The following is an 18,787-nucleotide window of genomic DNA, read 5'->3' as shown; positions in this document are numbered from 1 at the left end:
AGTGAGGGTCTGGGCAGAGCCTGGGTGGTCGCAGGGGTGAAGGCCGACGGGACGGCCCTCCTACCGCTGCCACTGCTGGCGGCCTGGGTGCTGCCCCCAGCCTGGCAGGTGCCTACCTCCACCCCGGGGGCGTGGCAGCAGCAGGCATGGAGGTCAGAGGTCAGCCGGCACCATGGAGAATAAGACGCTGCCACCACCCGTGGCCCGGAGAGCCCTCAGGGGTTACAGAGATCCTTCCAGAAAAGGCAGCCTCCTGTCCGCCCCGCCCACAAAGGAGGCACTCGCAAGAGGAGGGCCTGGGCCTGCCCTGCGTGGAACCCCTGACACCCGCCTTCACAGCACTGATCGGCTCGCCCTCAACCCCGCCCCCCTGCAGCACAGGCGTGGTTATTCTCCTCCTCACAGACGAGACCAAGGGTCAGAGCGGACCCGGCCACACAGCGAGGCGGGTGACGGAGTTCAAACCCAGAGGTCTGACCCCATCCAGGCCTCCGTCCTTCAGGCCCCTTGAAGGGGAGGCAGGGAAGAAGGGGGCTGGGCTGGGGCAGGGGTCCAGGAAGCGGGGCGGGAGGCTCCGAGTACAGAGGGCACTGCCCCCTGCACGCAGCAGGGGCAGCTCCTTCCTACCTCGCCTCTGCCCCGGAGCCCTCGGGGCGGCCGACCGGGCTGGGCTCCGTGGGGGTGCTCGCGCCCAGCTCCACACCTGGCACAGGGGTGGCATGTGCCCGCCCTCCAAGACCCAGCAAGGCCCCTGGGCCCTGGGGCGGGGCAGGGCAAGTCCCACAGAACCGCCCCAGGCAGTGGCAAGGGGACGGGTGGCGGTGGGGCCACCCTGACGTTACCCCCGATCGGCTGTTACTGCCGCGGCCTTCGGGGTCCGTTCAGCCCCACGGTGTGCGCAGGGAGACGCGTGCCGACAGAACGGTTAGGAATCCTCGGGGAATGTGCTTTCAGAATCGTTTCTCCCTCTGCCGGTAGAGATTTTGCGGGTCGGCAGGGCCACGACGACAGTCCTCGCCACCCTATGCCTGTCCGCACGGAGGTGACCGTGCGGGATAAATTCCTAGGAGGGGACTGCGGAGTCGGGGCCAGAGCTCGCGGCTGTGGCGTGCGGCACGGCCAGGGGCACCCGGATGTCTGTGAGCTCTCGCCAGGAGGGCAGGGACAGGCCCGGGGCCCCAGGGAGGCCACGACACCCGACGGATGCCCACACATCCGGCCCACCTGCCCGAGGCGGCCTTGCCCTCGGGGGCCGGGCCTGGCCGAGGGAGGGCTGACCCAGAGGCGGCTGCAGAGGGGCAAAGGCGGTCCTGGGCGGGGGAGGGGGCCTCCCCGCGACGACGACGACACACAAAAGCCCCAGCGATAGCATCACGCCGTGTTTCAGGCCCAGCTCGGCCCTTTCGGGCAGGATATGACCAGCCCTCGAACCAATGGCGGGCCCTTTGTCCCATCTCCGGGGACCGATCTTATCGGCCGCATCCACGGCCGCCGTAATGGAAAAACACGGTGAGGAAATCAAAAGTTACGCAGAGAGATAGACGAATAATAAATAAATAAATAAATAAATAAATAAACATAAAGAGCCAGTGCTGGCTGCAGGGGAGGGGTCCCCAGGGGTGGGCGGGGGTGCTGCAGGTGGGGGCCTGGCTCCCATCCCGGGGGGGTCTGACAGAGCCGCCGCACCTCGCCAAGCCTCGGTTTCCCTGCCTGTCAGGTGGGGCCAGGGGAGCCGGCTGGAGAAGGAACAGCCTGACGGGAGGCCCCGGCCGTGGCCGCACGGCCACAGGGAGGACCCGCACGGTGCCCAGGGACCGCTGCGCCCTGCCCGGCCCCCGTCATGTCTCCCGACGCCCCGGCCCACAGAAGGGGGCCAGCTGGAGGCCAGGTCCGCCCCGGTGCGAGCGGTGCCCCGCAGGCCCGGGGTAACGGGACGGGGACAGCGAGGCTGACGATACCGGAGTCAGGGACAGTGACCGTGTCGGTGACAGCGACGGTGACAACGTGAGCAACAGCAGGAGTCCCTCTGTCGGCCAAGGGGCTGTGCCAGTGCTGGTCCTGGGAAGAGGGCCCTGCTGGCGGGAACGGCCTGCTGTCACGCGCCAACCCCGTCAGCCCCCGGGTGTCTCCCAGGTGCGTCTGCCGCCACCTCCTCGTGGAGGCCCCAGGCCACGCGGCCAGGCTGTGCGGAGTCTGGGTTTGGGCCCCGGAGGAGGACAGCGAGGGGACCTTCTGGAAGGGGCCCCCCAGGTGCGGGCAGGCGGACCCAGACCTGCAGCCCACTGACATTTGGGAGGCGCTGGCAGAGCAAAGGCGGACGGACGCTCAGACACGGCCTGGGGCCAGGGGGCGGTCTGGCCGGGGCAGGAAGCCGGTGGGAGGGCGGAGGAGGAAGCCAGGCTCGATTAGCGCCCGCGGCCAAGATAGGCCACCCTGGCCACAGATAGCCGCTCCCGGAAGGCCGGTGAGGTCAGCGGGCGGCATGGGGCAGGCGGCCAGGCCCGGGCCCCCACCCGCCGCCGGGACGGCCGAGGACTCAGGCCCCGGCCATGCTCCCTGCCGGGTGCTGTGCCGCCCCCTCGCCCTCCGCCAGGCACAGTCTACACCCCGGGAGGCGTCGGAAAGCCCCTGGGCACCACGTGTGACAAGGCCAAGAGGGGCTGGGTGAGGGGACCTTTCCCTGGGAACCAGGGCCGCGAACTCAGTCCACTCAAGCGCCCGGTGGTGGTGGCCAGAAACGGTCACTGAACCTCTCTGGGCCTCAGTTTCCACATCTGTAAAACGGGGAGCACGGCACCTGCTGCCAAATTTCCGTCAGCTTGTCTCCCGAGTCCACCCCCTGCGGTCCCGCCACAGGGCCTTTGCTCGGCTGCGCTGTAAAGGCCGGCTTACCCAGGGAGTCTGCAGCTTGCTCCCCGGCCCAGGGCGCCGTCTGTGCACATCCCCGCGGGTCAGGGGCATCTCCTCGCCCAGCGCCAGCTGCCACGCGCTCCCCTGCGTTTCTCTCGGTTAGTGTCCGAGCCCCTCACGGTGCTGTCACAGGCCCCGGCCCCCGGGTGGGGTGAGGCGGACGACGGAGCCAGCCGCGGCAGCGAGCCATCCGGCCAGGGCCCGTCTGGGTGCCGGGTGGGGAGCCACTAACCGCGGGGAGGGGCTGCCCCGGGGGCGAGGGGTCAGCAGCCCAGCCGTGGGGGACGCCACGCTGCCAGCTCCGTGCCTCAGTTTCCCCACAGAGACGGGCAGTGAGCTCTGGCTGCGGATGCCCCCTCTCTGCGCACGGCCTTTCGGGGGTGCCGGGTGTGGCCTGGTGCCCCCCGGGGAAGCGCAAGAGGTGGCATCCGTGCGGGACAGGCGGCCACGGAGGCCACGGCCCCTACCTCAGCCGTGTCCTGGGGGTCCTGTCTACAGGGCCTCGCTCAGAGGGGTGGGCGGGCCTGAGCTGTGGCGGTGGATGCCAGCCAGGGGTTCAGGCCCCTTCTCTGGCCCAGGGACCAGCGGTCTGGGGAGCGTGTCCTGGCAAGAGCCCACGGGCGACCCTCAGCCTGTGACAGCTGAACCCCATTTCCTATGGGATGCCGCCCCCTTGATCTGAGCTTGCCTCCTCCCTCCTCACCCCTGCGCCCGCCCCAGTCCCAGCGGGGCGCCCTCTGGCCTTCCCTGTGCCCGGTGCACCGTCCCCAGCGGCTCCCCCCCTCTTCTGGCCCGTGAGCTCGGCCAGGCCTGTTCGGCATCGCTCCCTCTCTTTTTCCAGAGCCTCACCCCTCGGCCGCGTGACGTCGTCGCTTCCGGGTTATTCTGTCTCTGTCTCCCTAACTCGAACCTCAGTGCCCTGGCCACCTGGACGCTGCGGGCCCCGAGCAGGTGTTTGACATACAAGTGTTCGTGGAGTGAATAAACGACCTTCTCCTGCCGGCTCCTGGGCCGCAGAGACCAGGATGTTTTGGCCCGGAGGCCTGTGTCACCCCCACGACACAGCTCCAGGAGGGCAGGACCACCCCCCCTTGTTGCCGGGAGCAGCGGCACGGCTGGCCCCCTGCAGGTGTCTGTAAACAGCTGGGAAGGCGGGCGGGCTGGCTGACCACGGGGGCACGCAGCCCGCCCACCCCGGGCCTTCCGCCACCTCCTGGAATCTCCGTCTGCTCGGCCGGGAAAGGGGGTCCGGACAGGCACGGGGCCCAGCGGGCGGGTCTCGGGGCCCACGTCCCCCTGGGACACCCAGAAGAGGTGGCCGACTCTGGCCCCTGGCGCTGACCCCGGGCTGACCCTTGCCATCTACCATCACCCTCTCCTTCGCCCCTCCCCCATCCGTTAATCTAAGACAAATAGGCCTATCGGGTGGCAGTGCCGGGCCCCACGATAACGCAAAATAGCCGAAATGATTTTTTTCCCACCCACGCAGGCCGCGCTGCTGGGAGGGGACGTGCGGCCAGGCCGTATCGGTCCATCTCCCGGGCTGTCCATCAGGACAGGCCGTCCTGCCTCGGCAGCCCGACCGCCCGCCGCCCGATAACAGACCTTGAGGTTTGCCTAGAAACTCCGGCAGTGAGATTAGTCAGCCGAGCACAGCCCAGATAGCCGGCCCGGCGCCCTTGCTCACGCTCCAGAGGTGAAGATTCCAGCAGGCTCCCCAGGACCCCCGGGGTGGGGGGGATCGGGCTCCAGGGCTCAAGCAGGAGGCAGCTCCGCCTCTGGCCCCTCACGGCACCGTGCTCCCTGCGGGTGCTCCTTCAACCCAGCTGCTGCGTGGCAGCTGCCCAGACACCTCTCTTGAAATCCCCCAGCCCTTCCTTTTATGTCGAGACCGTGGAGGCGTCTCCCTACACCCCACAGCACGGAGCCCCAACCCTGACCCACCTGCGCCCATTCCGTCTCGTGCTCCAGCCGCACCCACCCACGCTGTTCAAACCTCAGGGCCTTTGCACTGCCCGGACACCCTCACCCCACTCCAGCTGGTCCTCTGGCCTCAGCTCAGGGATGTCTCTGCTGACCTGCAGTGCCGTGAGGACATGGCCAGCCTTCCCACCTCTGCCTCCAGGGCCCGAGATGGGGACATAAACGGTAACACCGGATGCCTGGCCAATTAGATTTTCTTTTGTGAACAGTGGTCACCAGGAAAGAGTTCCAGGCTCCGAGGCTCCTATGGGTGAAAGGAACCCCACTCTTGGGGCCCTGATCACAAAGCCAGGTCACAGGCCGTCCCCCCCACCCCGCCAAGCTGACCACCAAGTGTGCCCCTGGCCACCTCCCCCCTTCCTGGGCCCACGGAGCCCAGGCCACCCTCATGGCTACTTGATGCCCCCCTGCGGGCCCCCACCTGGCATGGCACCTGCACTCAGCAGCGGTTGCACACTGGCCCCCATCCGGGGCATCCGGGCCTTGCCTGCCCTGTGCCAGGCTCACCAGGCAGCAAGGGAGGCCGGAGGAGGCGGCCCAGCCCCAGGCGGCCCGGCAGAGGGGCTGCTCAGGCGGGAGGGGGGTCCCACACCATGAGGCTGGCTGCAGAGGAGGCTCCCGGACGCCCTGGGACTCCCCAGAGCCGTTCCCTTCACCCTGTTTCCTCATGACCTGGCCAGGCAGGCCGAGGGCACGCTGACGGCCACTGCACAGGGGCTCAGATGGGGCCCAGAAGGTGGGTGATGCGCCCAGGACCCCCACTCAGGATGGGACCCTCCAGGCTCAGTCCGAACGGAGGCCGGCCTTCCTGCCTGACCTGTTTCTTTTAGATGTTAGTGGGGAGACAGAGAGGAGGGAGAGGGGACGGATGAATGGCAGGAGGGCTGGGGGTCGTGGAGTGAGGGGCCGACCCCTTTCAGGCAGAAAGCTCGTGGCCAGCTGCCCTCCAGACATGCTTTGGGGATTACAGATTACAGCTCTCAGATATTTGCATATCAGAATTTTAAACAGCCAGCCCCTCCAGCAAACAAGGTCATTTCAAAGATAAAAATACTGAGCCTTCCCCCTTCCTGCCACCCACCACCTTTCCCCTCAAAGCCCCCAGCCCAGCATCCCCACGTCCCTGAGCCCCAGTGGGTATTTCCCGACCACAGGCTGAGGCGCCCTCCCTACAGACCTGGGACCAGGCTCCAGGGCCTCCTGTCTGGGCCTCGGTCTCACCCCCGGGGCCTTTGCACGGGCTCTGCACTTCTGACCCGAGGACCTCCCTGCCCTATGGGGCCCATCTGGGAGCCACCTTCCCCTCGGGGACTTCCACAGTCCCCTCACTGGTGTGGTCGGGGCTCCCAGCGTGGAGGACACCCTAGCACACGGCTCCTTGGGATGCAGGGAGGATCCATCTAATTCCGGGGGGAGGGGGGGCTCTGCCCGGGCCCTCATCCGCCCCAGGGGGCAGCTGCGGTCCCGCTGCTCAGAGGAGAGAGGGGACATCTATCCCTGAGACCTCACTGCGGGGACACCTCGGAGCCGGCCTCACCCTGGGCCACAAACCACTCGCAGGGACGCAGGAAGCGGAGGGCGGCCTCTCCCAGCCTCGGGCCCCCTGTTTGGCAGCTGAAGTGGGCAGTACCTTTCTGCCCCGAGAGTGGCTTCTCCACATGACATCCCGGCCCAGGCCGCCGGCGAGGGGAGACAACACTGCAGCTCTCTGTGTGCTGTGGGCGTAGCCCCTTCACAGGCCCCTTAACTCCATCGTACGGACGAGGAAACTGAGGCCCAGAGAGGTCTGCAAAGCTGGAGCCCCTCCGGGGCAGGCACGCTCGGGGGTCTGTGCCCTGACCTCCGCGCCACTGGCCGTGCTCCCGCCTGACCCGCAACAGCTGAGGCCGCTGACGGAGCTCACAACTTCTCAAAGTGGAAACGCATCCCTGAGGACCTCCCCAGCCTGGTTGTGGAGCTCTGGGGCCACCGGGTGTCGGGCGGGGGCGGGACCGGGCCCCTCACGGGTCCCGGATGCGCACTCCGGCGTCCACGAAGCCCTCGCACATCCACGACCTCGCTCGTGTCTGCAGTGTGTGCCGAGGCCCTCCTGCCTGCTGCCCGGGGGTGCCGCCCGGGAGTGCTCGTGGCCGGCTCGTGGCCTTGCCCCCGGGGCAGAGCAGCCCCCCTGTGCCCGCTGTGCAGCTGCAGAGAGGCACCGAGGCCCCGTCTCTCCGCCGGGCTGTTGGCTGTTGTCACCGGCTCCTGGGCTCCCTGATCACGGGTCTGACCCGGGGGGGAGGTGCCTGGGAGACCCACGAGCCCTGGCCCTCGCTGGCAGATGGCAGCCAGGAAGGCGACCGGTGTGCACGGAGCTCTGTGCCTCGCGCCGGCCAGATGGGAAACTGAGGCTCGGGGCCAGGCCCTTCCCCAGAGCCAGACGGTGCAAGGTGCACGTGTGGTCCAAGCTGGTCACCTTCATCCAGAGGGGAAAGGTAGCTGGTGTCCCCAAGCCAGGCAGTACAGCCAGGGCTATTTTCCAGGCTTGGGGACAGACTCAGAGACACAGGGGCGGGTAGACGCTCACCCGGGATGGGCAGAGTGGCAAGAAGGGGGCAGAAAAGGCGAGGGGGGAGGGGCGCGTGGGACTCGTGGGCAGGGGCCACGGCCGCACACCCCCACCCTGGGCACTGCCCTCAGGGACGCCGGCCTGGTCAGGCCCTGGCAAAGCCCTGCTGCCCCATCGCTGGCACGGGCGGCCCCTCTCAGATAAGGGCCCACTGGGCCTCTCTGGCTTCCCTGGCGGGCGATAAGTGCGGCCTGCCCGGGGTCTGATAGGGGGCAGGCACCACGGCGGTTGGCCGGCGGCCGCTTATCGGCCCATCGCTGCCCACTGCACAGAAATTGCTATCTGCGGCGACGGACGGGGAGCCCCCGGCCCCAGGGACGCACATAGCACAGGAAGCCCCCCGAGGCGCTCCAGCCCTAACCACGGCCACCCTCGGGCCGGCCGGTGCCCCGGGGTCAGCTTCCCATCTCCAGGAGGCTCTGTTCCTCCGTCTATGAAATGCGGATGATGATTGCACCGACGGGGGGATGGGGCCCCACCGGGGCAGTCACACACTCGCGGCCCCGGCTCTGGAGCCGGGGATCGGTCTGGACCCTGCTCTGCCACTTTCCAGCTGGGTGACCCTGGACAAGTCCCTCTGTCACTCTGCGCCCGAGCCTCCTGCATAAACTGGGGGGGCTACCCCCGTGCCCGCCTCAGAGCCTGGGTGACGCTGCCTGGGGCTCTTCCTCCCCAGGGCCACTCTATCCAGTGGCCGGTCCAGGTCCCTCAGGCACATGGGTGGTCCCCACTCCCCCCCCTCCCCCGCCCCTGCAGCAGGAAGTTTCCTCCTAAAGACTGGAACGTGAGGTCCATGGGGCCTGGGGCAGTGCTGACCTGGCTGCTGTGGGCGCCTTGTTGTGACCTCATCTGCAGCTGGGGAAACTGAGGCAGGTAGCGCGGTCTGACCACGGGGTCCCCGCCCAGCCCGCGCAGCACCATCCTGTGTGCGGAAAGGCCCCCATGTGGACCCCAGCACCCAGCAGACAGGCGTCCGGCTCAGCTCTGAGGGCCATGAGGACCTCAAGGACACGTGGCCCTGTGGCCTGTCCCTTGCCAGGTGCTCCTTGATGGGAACAGGCCACACCGCGGGCACATTTCTGCCAGGGCACCCGGGGCCCCTCCTCTGCCGTCAACAGGTCCCCAAGAGGGGGGGTGGCGGCCAAGTCTGTTTTGAACGGCGGCAGTGTTGCTGAGCTGGGGGCAGCAGAGGGGACCCCCAGCACCGTCCTACCCAGGGTGCTCCACTCCTGGGCAACACGGTGGCCCATCCAGGTGGAAGGACAGAGAATGAGAGGGCACGGAAAACGTGGGGTTGCCATCTTGCTGCGACCGCCAGGCCACCCCGTCCTTCCCACAGCCTCAGACTGCCCACACTGTCCCTGTGTGGGACGGGCTGTGTTAAATCACGAGGCGAACCGGGGGGCATACGTGTCCCCACATCTACGCTGGAGCCGGTGGCAGACATCACTAGTCAATCACGGCTCTCTTCTCCCGAGGCTTGGGGACACCCCCTCCCCTGCCCCCCAAGAGGTCCACATGGACTTTCAACCTGAGCCTGGAGGGAGACCATCTCTGACACCCTTCCTATCTGGGCCCCCGAGGGCCCTCAGAGGAGGGATTCGGGTCCCTTCTGCCCTGGCAGAGCCTGTCCCTACCCCACCTGGGTGCTTCCTCTCCACCGGCCACAGCCTCCTCGGGCTGCTCGTGCACCCTCCCTGAGGACTGTGTGCTCACAGCTAGAAGACGGGTACTCAGCAAGCGCTCAATGAATGCTTCCTGCATCCACGCACGCCCGGCCCAAGTGCATGGCGTCCCCTCACCGAGACCGCGCCCGCCAACCCTCGCCGACGCACAGACACGCGGCCCCACGACCCCGCCCCCGCCCCCCTGCGTTCCCCGGAACAAACAGAAACAGCAGACACGCCCAGCTCTCCCTGCACTGCTAGGAGTACAGGGAGAACCATCTGGTAGGACCTCCAAAGTCAGAATTCGGGCAGGGGGATGGGCCCTCTCCCACCCTGCACAGGCCCGAACCCCCAGCCCAGCTGGGACGCAGAGGCATCCACCTCCGTGGCTCCCAGTCCCTGCGATGCCTCTCGCAGGCCTCACCACCTTCTCCTCTCCCCCAGCCAGGCACACTGCCTCCTGGGAGCCCTCAGAGCGCGTGGGCAAGGGCTTTAGCTCTGGGCATCGGCAGGGCTTGGTGGCCTCCTCCCACGCTATCGCCGGCCCCACAGGCTGCCTGGACTTCGGAACGGGCACGGGCCCCGGCCCGGAGGGTCGCCACCAACCTCCTCGGCCGTCCCACCCCCGCTGGCAGGACAGCAGCCCCCGGCCATGGGTGTGGTTACCTGGCCCGCTCCAGGAGCTGCCCGACTCCTCCTCCAGCCTGGCCTCTGGCTCCTGCCCCTCCATCTCGGGGCCTCCTGGGGATGTGGCGGGTGGTGGCGATGGTGGGGGCGGGGGATTGGCGTCTGCGGACAGGAAAACACGGTCAGGCCCCGCCATCTCCGGGCACCGCGTCGCCCACCTCCCCACCGTGGCCAGGAGGGACACCGAGACCCAGGCGGTGAGCACGCGCCCGAGGTCCCTCCACACCGGGCTTGCGCTCATGGGGGCACAGACACCTCAGTTTTCTCCTTGGCCTTCAGAGCCCCTCATCCCCCCATAATTGCAGCAACAATTGCTCTTCCAGGGGCCGCTAATAATTAGAGGGCAGGGTGGCCTCACGGGCACACCCAGGCCAGCGGGCGGCCGTGCAGGCTCCCTGGTCTCCTCCGCCGGCAGCTGGGGGCCCCTCCAGCCGGGCCCGGCACCCGGGTCCAGCCCAAAGGGCATATTTGCCTTCCCTGCTGAGCCTGATAACCACGCAGCCCCCAATCGATGAGCTCCCATAAAAGCCCCCCCTTGGTGACGTCACACGCCCGGCAGATTATTAATACCCAAGATAAGGGCTGTGATTAACATCAAATAAATCAATCACACAGTATAAAAGTCCTATTATTTTTGGCTATAAATCAACGTGGCTGGCATTCGAGCCCCAGCCATCGCGCGGGAGCCGCGCTGGGCCCGCCCGAGAGGCAGAGCTCGCTCCCAGCCGCCTTATCTCGCCCATCGCTGCGTTATCACCGCGGCCTGTGCCAGGTGCAACCCCGGCTGTTTTTTCCAGCTCTTTCCCCGGCCCCGCCCCCACCCACCCCGTGCAGCCCCAGCCAGCAGATCAGATAAGGGGCCCGGCTCCCCTGGAAAGCCACCGGGTCAAAGTCCACCAGTAACAGCCACTTGGCCTTTGGTAGATCGGGGCGCCCCCATTAGCACACAGCACCTCACAGCGGTGGTGATGGCGGTGGCGATAAGGGGGCCCCGGGCGCACTGCCACAGGCTCGGCCGCCCAGACCCAGCAACCGAGGCTCAGGCAGGGCAGGAGCACGGGCCCTGGGGACAGACATGATGCGGACGATGGTGGCAGAGATAGTAATAATGAACACGAACCAGCACCGAGGCCGGGCCCCTGACCCCGGCACCCCGGCCACTGTCTCTGGGTGGGCTGAGGGGCCACTCCTGAGGGGCCTGCCACTGGGGAGAGGGACCGAGGGGCCACCAGGTCTCAGAGCACGAGGCTTGTTGGACTCCTGGCCTGTGGCCATCCCAGGGGGGACGATGATGCTCTGATGCTCTGAGACTGGGAGATGCTGGGGGTGGGGGGGGGGGTCCCCACACTCTGCCTGGGGTCTCTGTGCCCCGGCCCCACCCCCACCCAGCAGAAGGCCGCTGTCCACTCGCCATATTCCACCTCAGGGCCTTTGCACGGGCAGGTGCTGCCGCCCGGGGACGGCCTTCTCTGCGCATCCTCCGTGTGCAAGGGCATCGAGGTGCTGAATGGGGATAAGATCACGGGCCACGGGCAGCAGGGTGGGGGCGGGGAGAGGTGCACCAGACCACACCCCCACTAGTCTCGCAACCTGAGTGTTCTCCTCAGGAAAGCAGGCCGCCCCCAGGGCCTCAGCGAGCCCCCTGCCCCTGGAGGGTGGTGGGGGGGGGGGCGTACAGCTCGCTAGGGAAGCCGCCCTCGCCCTGAGGCCAGAGCCGGCCTCCTGGTGGTTAGCACATGCCCAGGCACCTCACCCCCAGCACTACCTCTGGCCCACGAAACTGCCACCAGGAGGGTCCAAAGAAAGGTTCCAGGTGCCTGGGGTGGGCGGGGGTGGGGTGGGGTGGGGTGGTGTGTGTGCAGGCATTGGGCACGAAGGGGAATCAACCTGAATCCAGACCTGGGGTCAGATCGCTGCCTGGGTGCTTACAGGCTGTGTGTCCAGGGGCAAGCCTCTTAACCTCTCTGGGCTCATTCCCTCGGGTGTAAAATGGGGTACCGTACCTTACCTTACAGCCTGCTACGTACTGAGACCATGTGTGCTGAGGCCGTTGGCACAGCCAGGTAAGGACTCACCGTCCCCGTTCCACAGAGGGCAAAGTGAGGCTGGAGAGGGCACGGCTTTCTCAAGGTCACTCAGTGGCCCCTGACCTGGGCTAGACCTCCCCAGCGGGGCCTCCGTCTCCCCATCGGTACCAGAAGGGGCTGGACCCGTGCCCAGTGGCGTGTGTCCCCGGGGCATCATCGCCCTGGTGGGAAACTGCGGAGCAGTCGGCCCACAGACACCGCCAAGCTTAACACCCACTTCATGGGTGAGGAAACTGAGTCCCAGAAGGACTTGGCTCCGTGAAGTCACAGGCAAGGACGCGGAGGGGGGGCGGTGCGACACAGGGGTCAGACTCGGGCCCGTGGCGGGCCCACCGCGACTCACCTGCACTGGCAGGGCTCAGGGGCTCGGGCTCTCCCACGGCCTCGGGCCCCACGGCTCCAGCCTCCTGCTCCGGGAGGCCGGCGTCCTCTTCTGCGGTCTCCACGTCTCCGAGGGAACCTGCACAACAGCCCGAAGGGAATCCGTAAGGCTCCGTGGGGCGTCCCGACCCCTTCCCGGCACCGGCTCGGCCGCCCCGCAGGGTCAGAGGCCGTGGGCGGCCGTGGGGGGCGCCCCCAAGACTTGGCACACTTCACCCTTGCGTCAGTGACCCAGCACCTGGGGTCGTCCCGGCCGTCCCGTCAACCGCGGCCTGCCCACGGGCCCCTCTCGCCAGGACGGTGGTCCCAGCCCCTCCTTGGTCTCCCCAGCACTGGGGGCGGCGTGCTCTCCCCTGCACTCTGTTTCACGCTGTGGGAGCAGCAGCGGTGCCCCCTCTGGCCCGGGGGGGGGCCCTTTGGGGGTTGCATGAAGCACAGCCCTCGCCCGACCCATAGGTACACTCTTCCGGGGGTTCAGGGCCCCTGAGACGAGAGGGTCACCCTCTCCTGGGCCCAGGACACCTCCTGCGAGAAGCCCCCCACACTCAGGTACCGAGGTTCGGGAGCTTGAGGGTGGACCCCGCGTCCGGCGCACGTAAGTGCTCAGAAAACCTTTCTGAGCGAATAAGTGGTTGAGGGGGCACAGGTGGGGGCACAGGTGTGTGCAGCCTCTGGGGGCGGAGAGCCGCAGGCCTGGGGCACCTGACTCCAATCCCACCTTCCCCGGGAGGCTCCTGCAGGGGGGGTCCCACAGAGCCCCCCTTACAGCCGACAAGGTGGGCCCACAGCCCAGAGACCTCCCAGGAGAGTGGGGAAGCCAGAGCCGCCAAGGTGCCCCCAGTCAGGGCAGCAACCGTGTCCCTGAGGTCAGACTAGTGGGTCCAGAGGGGCGGGCGGAGGGACAATCGGGAACAGGTGTCCATCCTTATTCCGCTCCCCGTCTCCCCAGGCCCCTTCCGGCTGACTCAGCCTGGGCCCCGAGGGCTGGAGACAGGTGCTGGGGCTGAGCTGCCTCCTGCCCCGCCCCCCCACCCCGTCCGTCACCGTAGAGATGACGCCCGTCCTCCGGGTGTGGCGTGGAGGAGGGGCCTGACTCACAGACCCCCTGCTCCTCCTACTCAGGATGGATGGAGGGGATGCCCTTCTGGGCCCTCTTGCCGCTGAGGAAGAGGAAACCGAGCAGGAAGAAGCATCTGGAAGCCACGAAGACAGCCGCAAATCCATGTGATGGGAGCGCACGATGGGGGCAGAATGGGGCTTGCTTTTGCTGGCATTGGAGGCAGAAGGCACCTGAGGCATGTGGAACGGAGCGTCCACCTCTCAGAGGCTGAGCTCCCCGTCCCTGGAGGCAAGCAAGCAGCAGCAGATGGAGATTCGCCTGGGATCTGTGCCTCTGTGGCCGGTGGTTCCTGACCTTTTGTACATCATGGCCCCCGTGGGGATGTGGTGAAAGGCAGTGCCTTCTCCCCAGAAAAACAGAGACCAAAATTTGCCATTTCAGGGGCTTCTCACCAAAGCCCTAGTGTTCTTCTTGCTGCCCTCACTCACTCCCCGCCTTTGCCATATTATCCCCGGGGTGAAACCTGTCACCAGCGTCCACCAGGGGCCACAGGAGCTGGCTCCTGGCAGCGGAGACGCGCGAGGCCACGATAGAACGAGCAGCACTGTGACCGAGGTTCCGGGCTGACTTTCCCGATCTGGCAATTTCCATGGAGCAGGGAGGTGGGCAAGCTGGTGTCCTGTCTGCGTTTCAGCTCACCTCCCCGGTCACAGGCAGATGGTGGCCCGCGACACTGACGAACGCTAAGTGTTCCTGGTGTGGCGACAGGTGGGGCAGACACCGCTCTAGGAGGCCGCGGTGCCGGGCACACCTGGACTCTGCAGGGGACTTCCGGCCCCACTGGGCCCCAAACAGAAAACAACAGCAAATGATAGATGCCGTGAGGGAGGGAGGGAGGCAAGTGAAAGAGAAAGAGAGAGCGACAACAGGGGAGGCTCCTGCCAGCAGATCTCAGAGGGGACAGACAGCTGGGGGGCTGGACAGAGGGCCTGGGGACTGGACAGACAGCTGGGGGGCTGGACAGAGGGTCTGGGGACCGGACAGAGGGCCTGGGGACTGGACAGACAGCTGGGGGGCTGGACAGAGGGCCTGGGGACTGGACAGAGGGCCCGGGGACTGGACAGACAGCTGGGGGGCTCGACAGAGGGCCCGGGGACTGGACAGAGCTGGAGGACTGGACAGAGGGCCTGGGGACTGGACAGAGGGCCTGGGGACTGGACAAACAGCTGGGGGGCTGGACAGAGGGCCTGGGGACTGGACAAACAGCTGGGGGACTGGACAGAGGGCCTGGGGACTGGACAGACAGCTGGGGGGCTGGACAGAGGGCCTGAGGACTGGACAAACAGCTGGGTGGCTGGACAGAGGGCCCGGGGACTGGACAGAGCTGGGGGACTGGACAGAGGGCCTGGGGACTGGATAGAGGGCCTGGGGACTGGACAAAGGGCCTGGGGGACTGGACAGAAGGCCTGGGGGCTGGACATACAGCTGGGGGACTGGACAGAGGGACTGGGGACTGGACAGACAGCTGGGGGGCTGGACAGAGGGCCTGGGGACTGGACAGACAGCTGGGGGGCTGGACAGAGGGCCTGGGGACTGGACAGACAGCTGGGGGGCTGGACAGAGGGTCTGGGGACCGGACAGAGGGCCTGGGGACTGGACAGACAGCTGGGGGGCTGGACAGAGGGACTGGGGACTGGACAGACAGCTGGGGGACTGGACAGAGCTGGGTGTGGGAAAGGAGGAAGAGCTTGGAGGCTGGAGAGAGGCCAGGGTAGGAGTGGATGCTAATCCCAGAGGCACTGGGGAGCCTTAGAGAGTCCCAGGCAGGGGGTTTCCCGCCTGCAGCTCCCTGGATTCCAGCTCGGGATCGGAGTCCCAGCCTCCTCGCCCAGACTCATTAGCGCTGTGATTACAGGAGGCGGGCAGGGGCTCAGTACGCCATGGCCAGGCTCAGACCACACAGAACCAGCCCCAGGCCAGGCCTTGCGCTCCCGTGTCAATGCACCCACGTGGGCAGGGGAGGCTCTGAGGTGGACGGGGCACAGCCCAGAGTGGCCCAACGTGCCCCGGGACAGGTGGGAGGCCTGGCCTGCCGTGGGCTCCCTTGGCGTCCGGGCAGGAAAACAGAGGCTGCGGTGGAGGCTGGCCTCTAGTCCCTCCACCTCCCTGCCCGTGGGCTTGGCCCCGGGCAGGTACTGCCGGTCACCGCGGCCATCCCAGCCTCAGCGGGCAGCGCCAAGGCCTCTGGGGCCCACCCTTTGCCGGACCCTTTTGAGAAGCGCAGGTGCCCTCTGGGCTCACCTAGAGCCGTCAGGGGAGGCCCCCCAGCTGCGCTCCCTCCTGCTCAATGGCCATCGCACTTCGGGGCCTCGGTTGCCTGCTCCAGTGAGTGGGTATGAAGCCACCTGCTGCTCTCAAGGATGGCAGGGACCAGAGCCCTGGGGCCGATGCCAGGGCAGAGCTGGCACATGCCTCCCCACACCTGCCCGACCCCGGGACAGCAGCCCCGACTCCCCACGCTCTGGCTCGCTCAGGTGGGCCTCAGCCACCCAGGGAGGCTCCAAGCTCGCGGCGGGTCCGTTTATGGGAGAACAAAGGCTCCCGTCGCACAAAGGCGTGACGATGAGCGTAAAGAAAGAGGCTGCCGGGCTGCGCCAATTTATTCCAACGCCGCTAATTCAGTTCCGGCACAATTAAAGCCGCTCTGATAATGCGGGCGACGACCGCCAGCCAGCAGATCGCTCCGAGCCCGCAGACGGGACGCGTCTTGGGAAAGGCTGCCGTGTGCCTGCTTCGGCACCCCGGGAGCGTGCCATCTCGCCCCCGGGGACAGCCCTGGGGTCATACGGGGGGCTCCCGGGTCCCGCTGCCCCGGGGGCTTGGGAAGGAAGTTTCCTCCACCGGCCAGACCTCAGGGAGGCACGGCTTCCTCCCCGGGTGCCCTGCGCTAGGGATGGCCCCCGCCTGGCCCCTGGGGGACACTCTCTGGCCGGAGGCCCCAACAGGCAGGCCAGGCCTGTCCACGGCAAGGCAGGGCAGGTGTCCGTGCTGTGTGGACCTCAGGCAAGTAGCTGTACCTGTCTGTGGTTGGGGAGACCAGCACAGCTCCTACGCCACATGAAGTGCGGTGCTCATCCACGCTGAGCTCAGCTCGGGGCCTGGCACGGAGTAAGCACGCGCCAAGTGTAGGCCGTCACCGTCATCGGTCACCATCGCTGGCTGCACAGCAGGGCCTGGGACGGGGGGAGGGGGGTGGCGTGGGGTGTGGGGCAGTCAGGATGGGCGGGTCTCCTCCTCGGACCCTCTTGACACTGCCCAGAGGTCACGCCCACTTTGCAGATGAATAAGCTGAGGTCCAGCAAGGTGAACCGACTTGCCCATGCCCCGCCAGCCCCGAGGAAGCAGTGGTGGGGACAGGCAGGACAGGACCCTCCCCAAACACGCCACCCTTGCAGACGCTGGCTCAGGCACAGGCCTCCCCTGCACCAGGGCGGCCCCGCACCTGCCTCCACTGTCCCCGGGTCCAGAGACCAGGATGGAGGGTGACACTGGCCGCAGGGCCCGGCAGGGCGGGGAGGCTGGCGCCCAAGGCCGCACACCTGTCCGGGGGCGTCCGCGGGTGACGAGGGCGGTCCCAGCGCCGCCCCCGCGGCCCGGAGCCCCTCGGTTATCACGGCGAGCAGACACCCCACGCCGATTCGGCTCCTGCTCATTAAACCGGACGCCGGAATGGAAGTGCAAACGTAATAGCTATTTGATTGGGGTGAGATATTTTGCATATTGGCTCGGCACTGATAGCAGAATTTCATCAACTCCCTTTTTTCATGCTTTAAGACTGAATTACGGAGACAGGCTTGGTGCAGAGGGATGGTCCCCCTCTCCCTTCCGAGTCCCTGAGCTGCACGATTAACAGCCCCTCCTGGCTTTGATGGCGAGGCAGCTGATGCGGGGGGGGGGGGGGGGGGGGGAGGGCCTTTTGAATGACCACCTCTAAGAAAGCCAGAGCTCATGTACATGAAGGGGACAAAACCCCCCCGGACTCTGGCCCCCAGGTGGACCTGCCAGGCGGGGTGCAGGTGACGGTGTCACGGAGCACTGGATGGGGAGTCCGGAGGTCCTAGGCAAAGTCCCTGCTGGTCCCTGCAGACTGCACCCATATCAAACGGGGGTGATTGTGCCTGCACCCCGAGACCGCTGGAAACATGTGAAAGAACAGGGGCGGAGTCCCCACGAGCCCCTCCCCTGACTCGGGGCCTGACTACGGGTGCGAGTGTTTACCTGAGGCCCCACCACGTGGGCCTGCCCATTACGTGGGTCCTTCTTATATTCCGTTTACAGAGGATAAAACAGAGGTGGGACACCTGCCCAGGAGCCCCTCCTGCCTGAAGGCAGGCCTCCGGGCCCGGGGGCGGGGTGGACACTGCCGGGCCACGTGGCCCTCCCCCTCCCCCGCCCCTGTGTCCAGCCTCCCAGAGAGGGCAGCAGGCACAGCTGGAGTGCTGGCGGCCCTCGCCTCCCATGGCCTCGCTTACTCATTGACTCGGTCATTAACCTGTCAAACCTGGGTTCGCTGACTGCCAGGCTCCACACCAGGCCCCTGGAGACCCCACGGCAACCCAGACACCCCACCCCCGAGAAAGCAAAGTGAAAAATGCAAGCGGCCATCGCCCCGAAGGAGAGGTGCAGGTGCCAGTCAGGGAAGGCTTCCTGGAGGAGGCGACCAGTGAGTGGCGCTCTGGAAGGGGACGGGACTGCCTGCAGCTGGGCCAGGGAAAAGCATCCCTGGCAGGAGGCACAGCAGGAGTCTGAGGCTGGTGGCCTGGTGCAGGCCACACCTCCTCGAGCCTGGTTTCCGCATGGAAAGAAGGGATGTCACGTCACCGGCTGGGGTCAGGGTTCAGCAAGGTGGTGCCAGTGGGTGCTGAGCACAGACAGGTTATTATTACAAGTCTTGTTATTTGTTTCAACTCTCCAGGGGGCGCCACACCTGCCCTCTGGGGGGAGGGGGACTGGTGGACAGAGCTGGGGCCTGGCGGGGGGACAGTGCGGGCAGGAGGGAAGGACCTCCCCCCAGGTCGGCAGAAGGCCTGGCCTCCTGTCTCGCCAGCCCTGGGCAGCTGGTGGGCAGGCCCGAGGCACGGGGCGCTGGGCGGGCGGGGGCGCGGTGCTGCCCGGAGAGGGACCCTGACCTCTGGGTGGCACACGGTGGCCAGATAAGGCCCCGATAACAGAGAGAAAATAGCAACAGATTCAGACTTTCCCACCGGGGGGCAGTGGGGTGGCTCAGGCCACAGAGGGGACAGAGCCGTTCCCCTCTGGGGGCCTTGCTGTGGGAGCTCTGGGCGACTGGGGGCCGTGGCCGGCGGTCCCAGGGGCCCGGGTCCCCCAGGCAGCCGGGGTTGGG

General features: G+C 67.1%; 1 protein-coding gene across 2 annotated transcripts in view; it reads right to left on the bottom strand.

The window, feature by feature from the left end:
• The window catches only part of ZFPM1 (zinc finger protein, FOG family member 1), a 65,198-nt gene that overhangs the window by 25,508 nt on the left and 20,903 nt on the right, over window positions 1–18,787 (bottom strand). Inside the window, exons 1-3 of one of the 2 annotated variants that reach the window (XM_042918985.1) lie at window positions 16,461–16,573; window positions 12,286–12,402; window positions 9,835–9,957 (exon numbers count right to left, since the gene is read on the bottom strand). In XM_042918985.1, the coding sequence (XP_042774919.1) occupies window positions 9,835–9,898 (64 nt within the window). In that variant the 5' untranslated portion in view covers window positions 9,899–9,957; window positions 12,286–12,402; window positions 16,461–16,573. Of the gene's footprint in view, window positions 1–9,834; window positions 9,958–12,285; window positions 12,403–16,460; window positions 16,574–18,787 lie in introns of those variants that run through there. The other variant, XM_042918984.1, reaches the window with a different exon arrangement.

Source organism: Panthera leo, chromosome E2, assembly GCF_018350215.1.
Source record: "Panthera leo isolate Ple1 chromosome E2, P.leo_Ple1_pat1.1, whole genome shotgun sequence".
In the NCBI taxonomy this organism is placed as follows: Eukaryota; Metazoa; Chordata; class Mammalia; order Carnivora; family Felidae; genus Panthera; species Panthera leo.
This window is presented reverse-complemented; position numbering and strand designations above follow the sequence as displayed.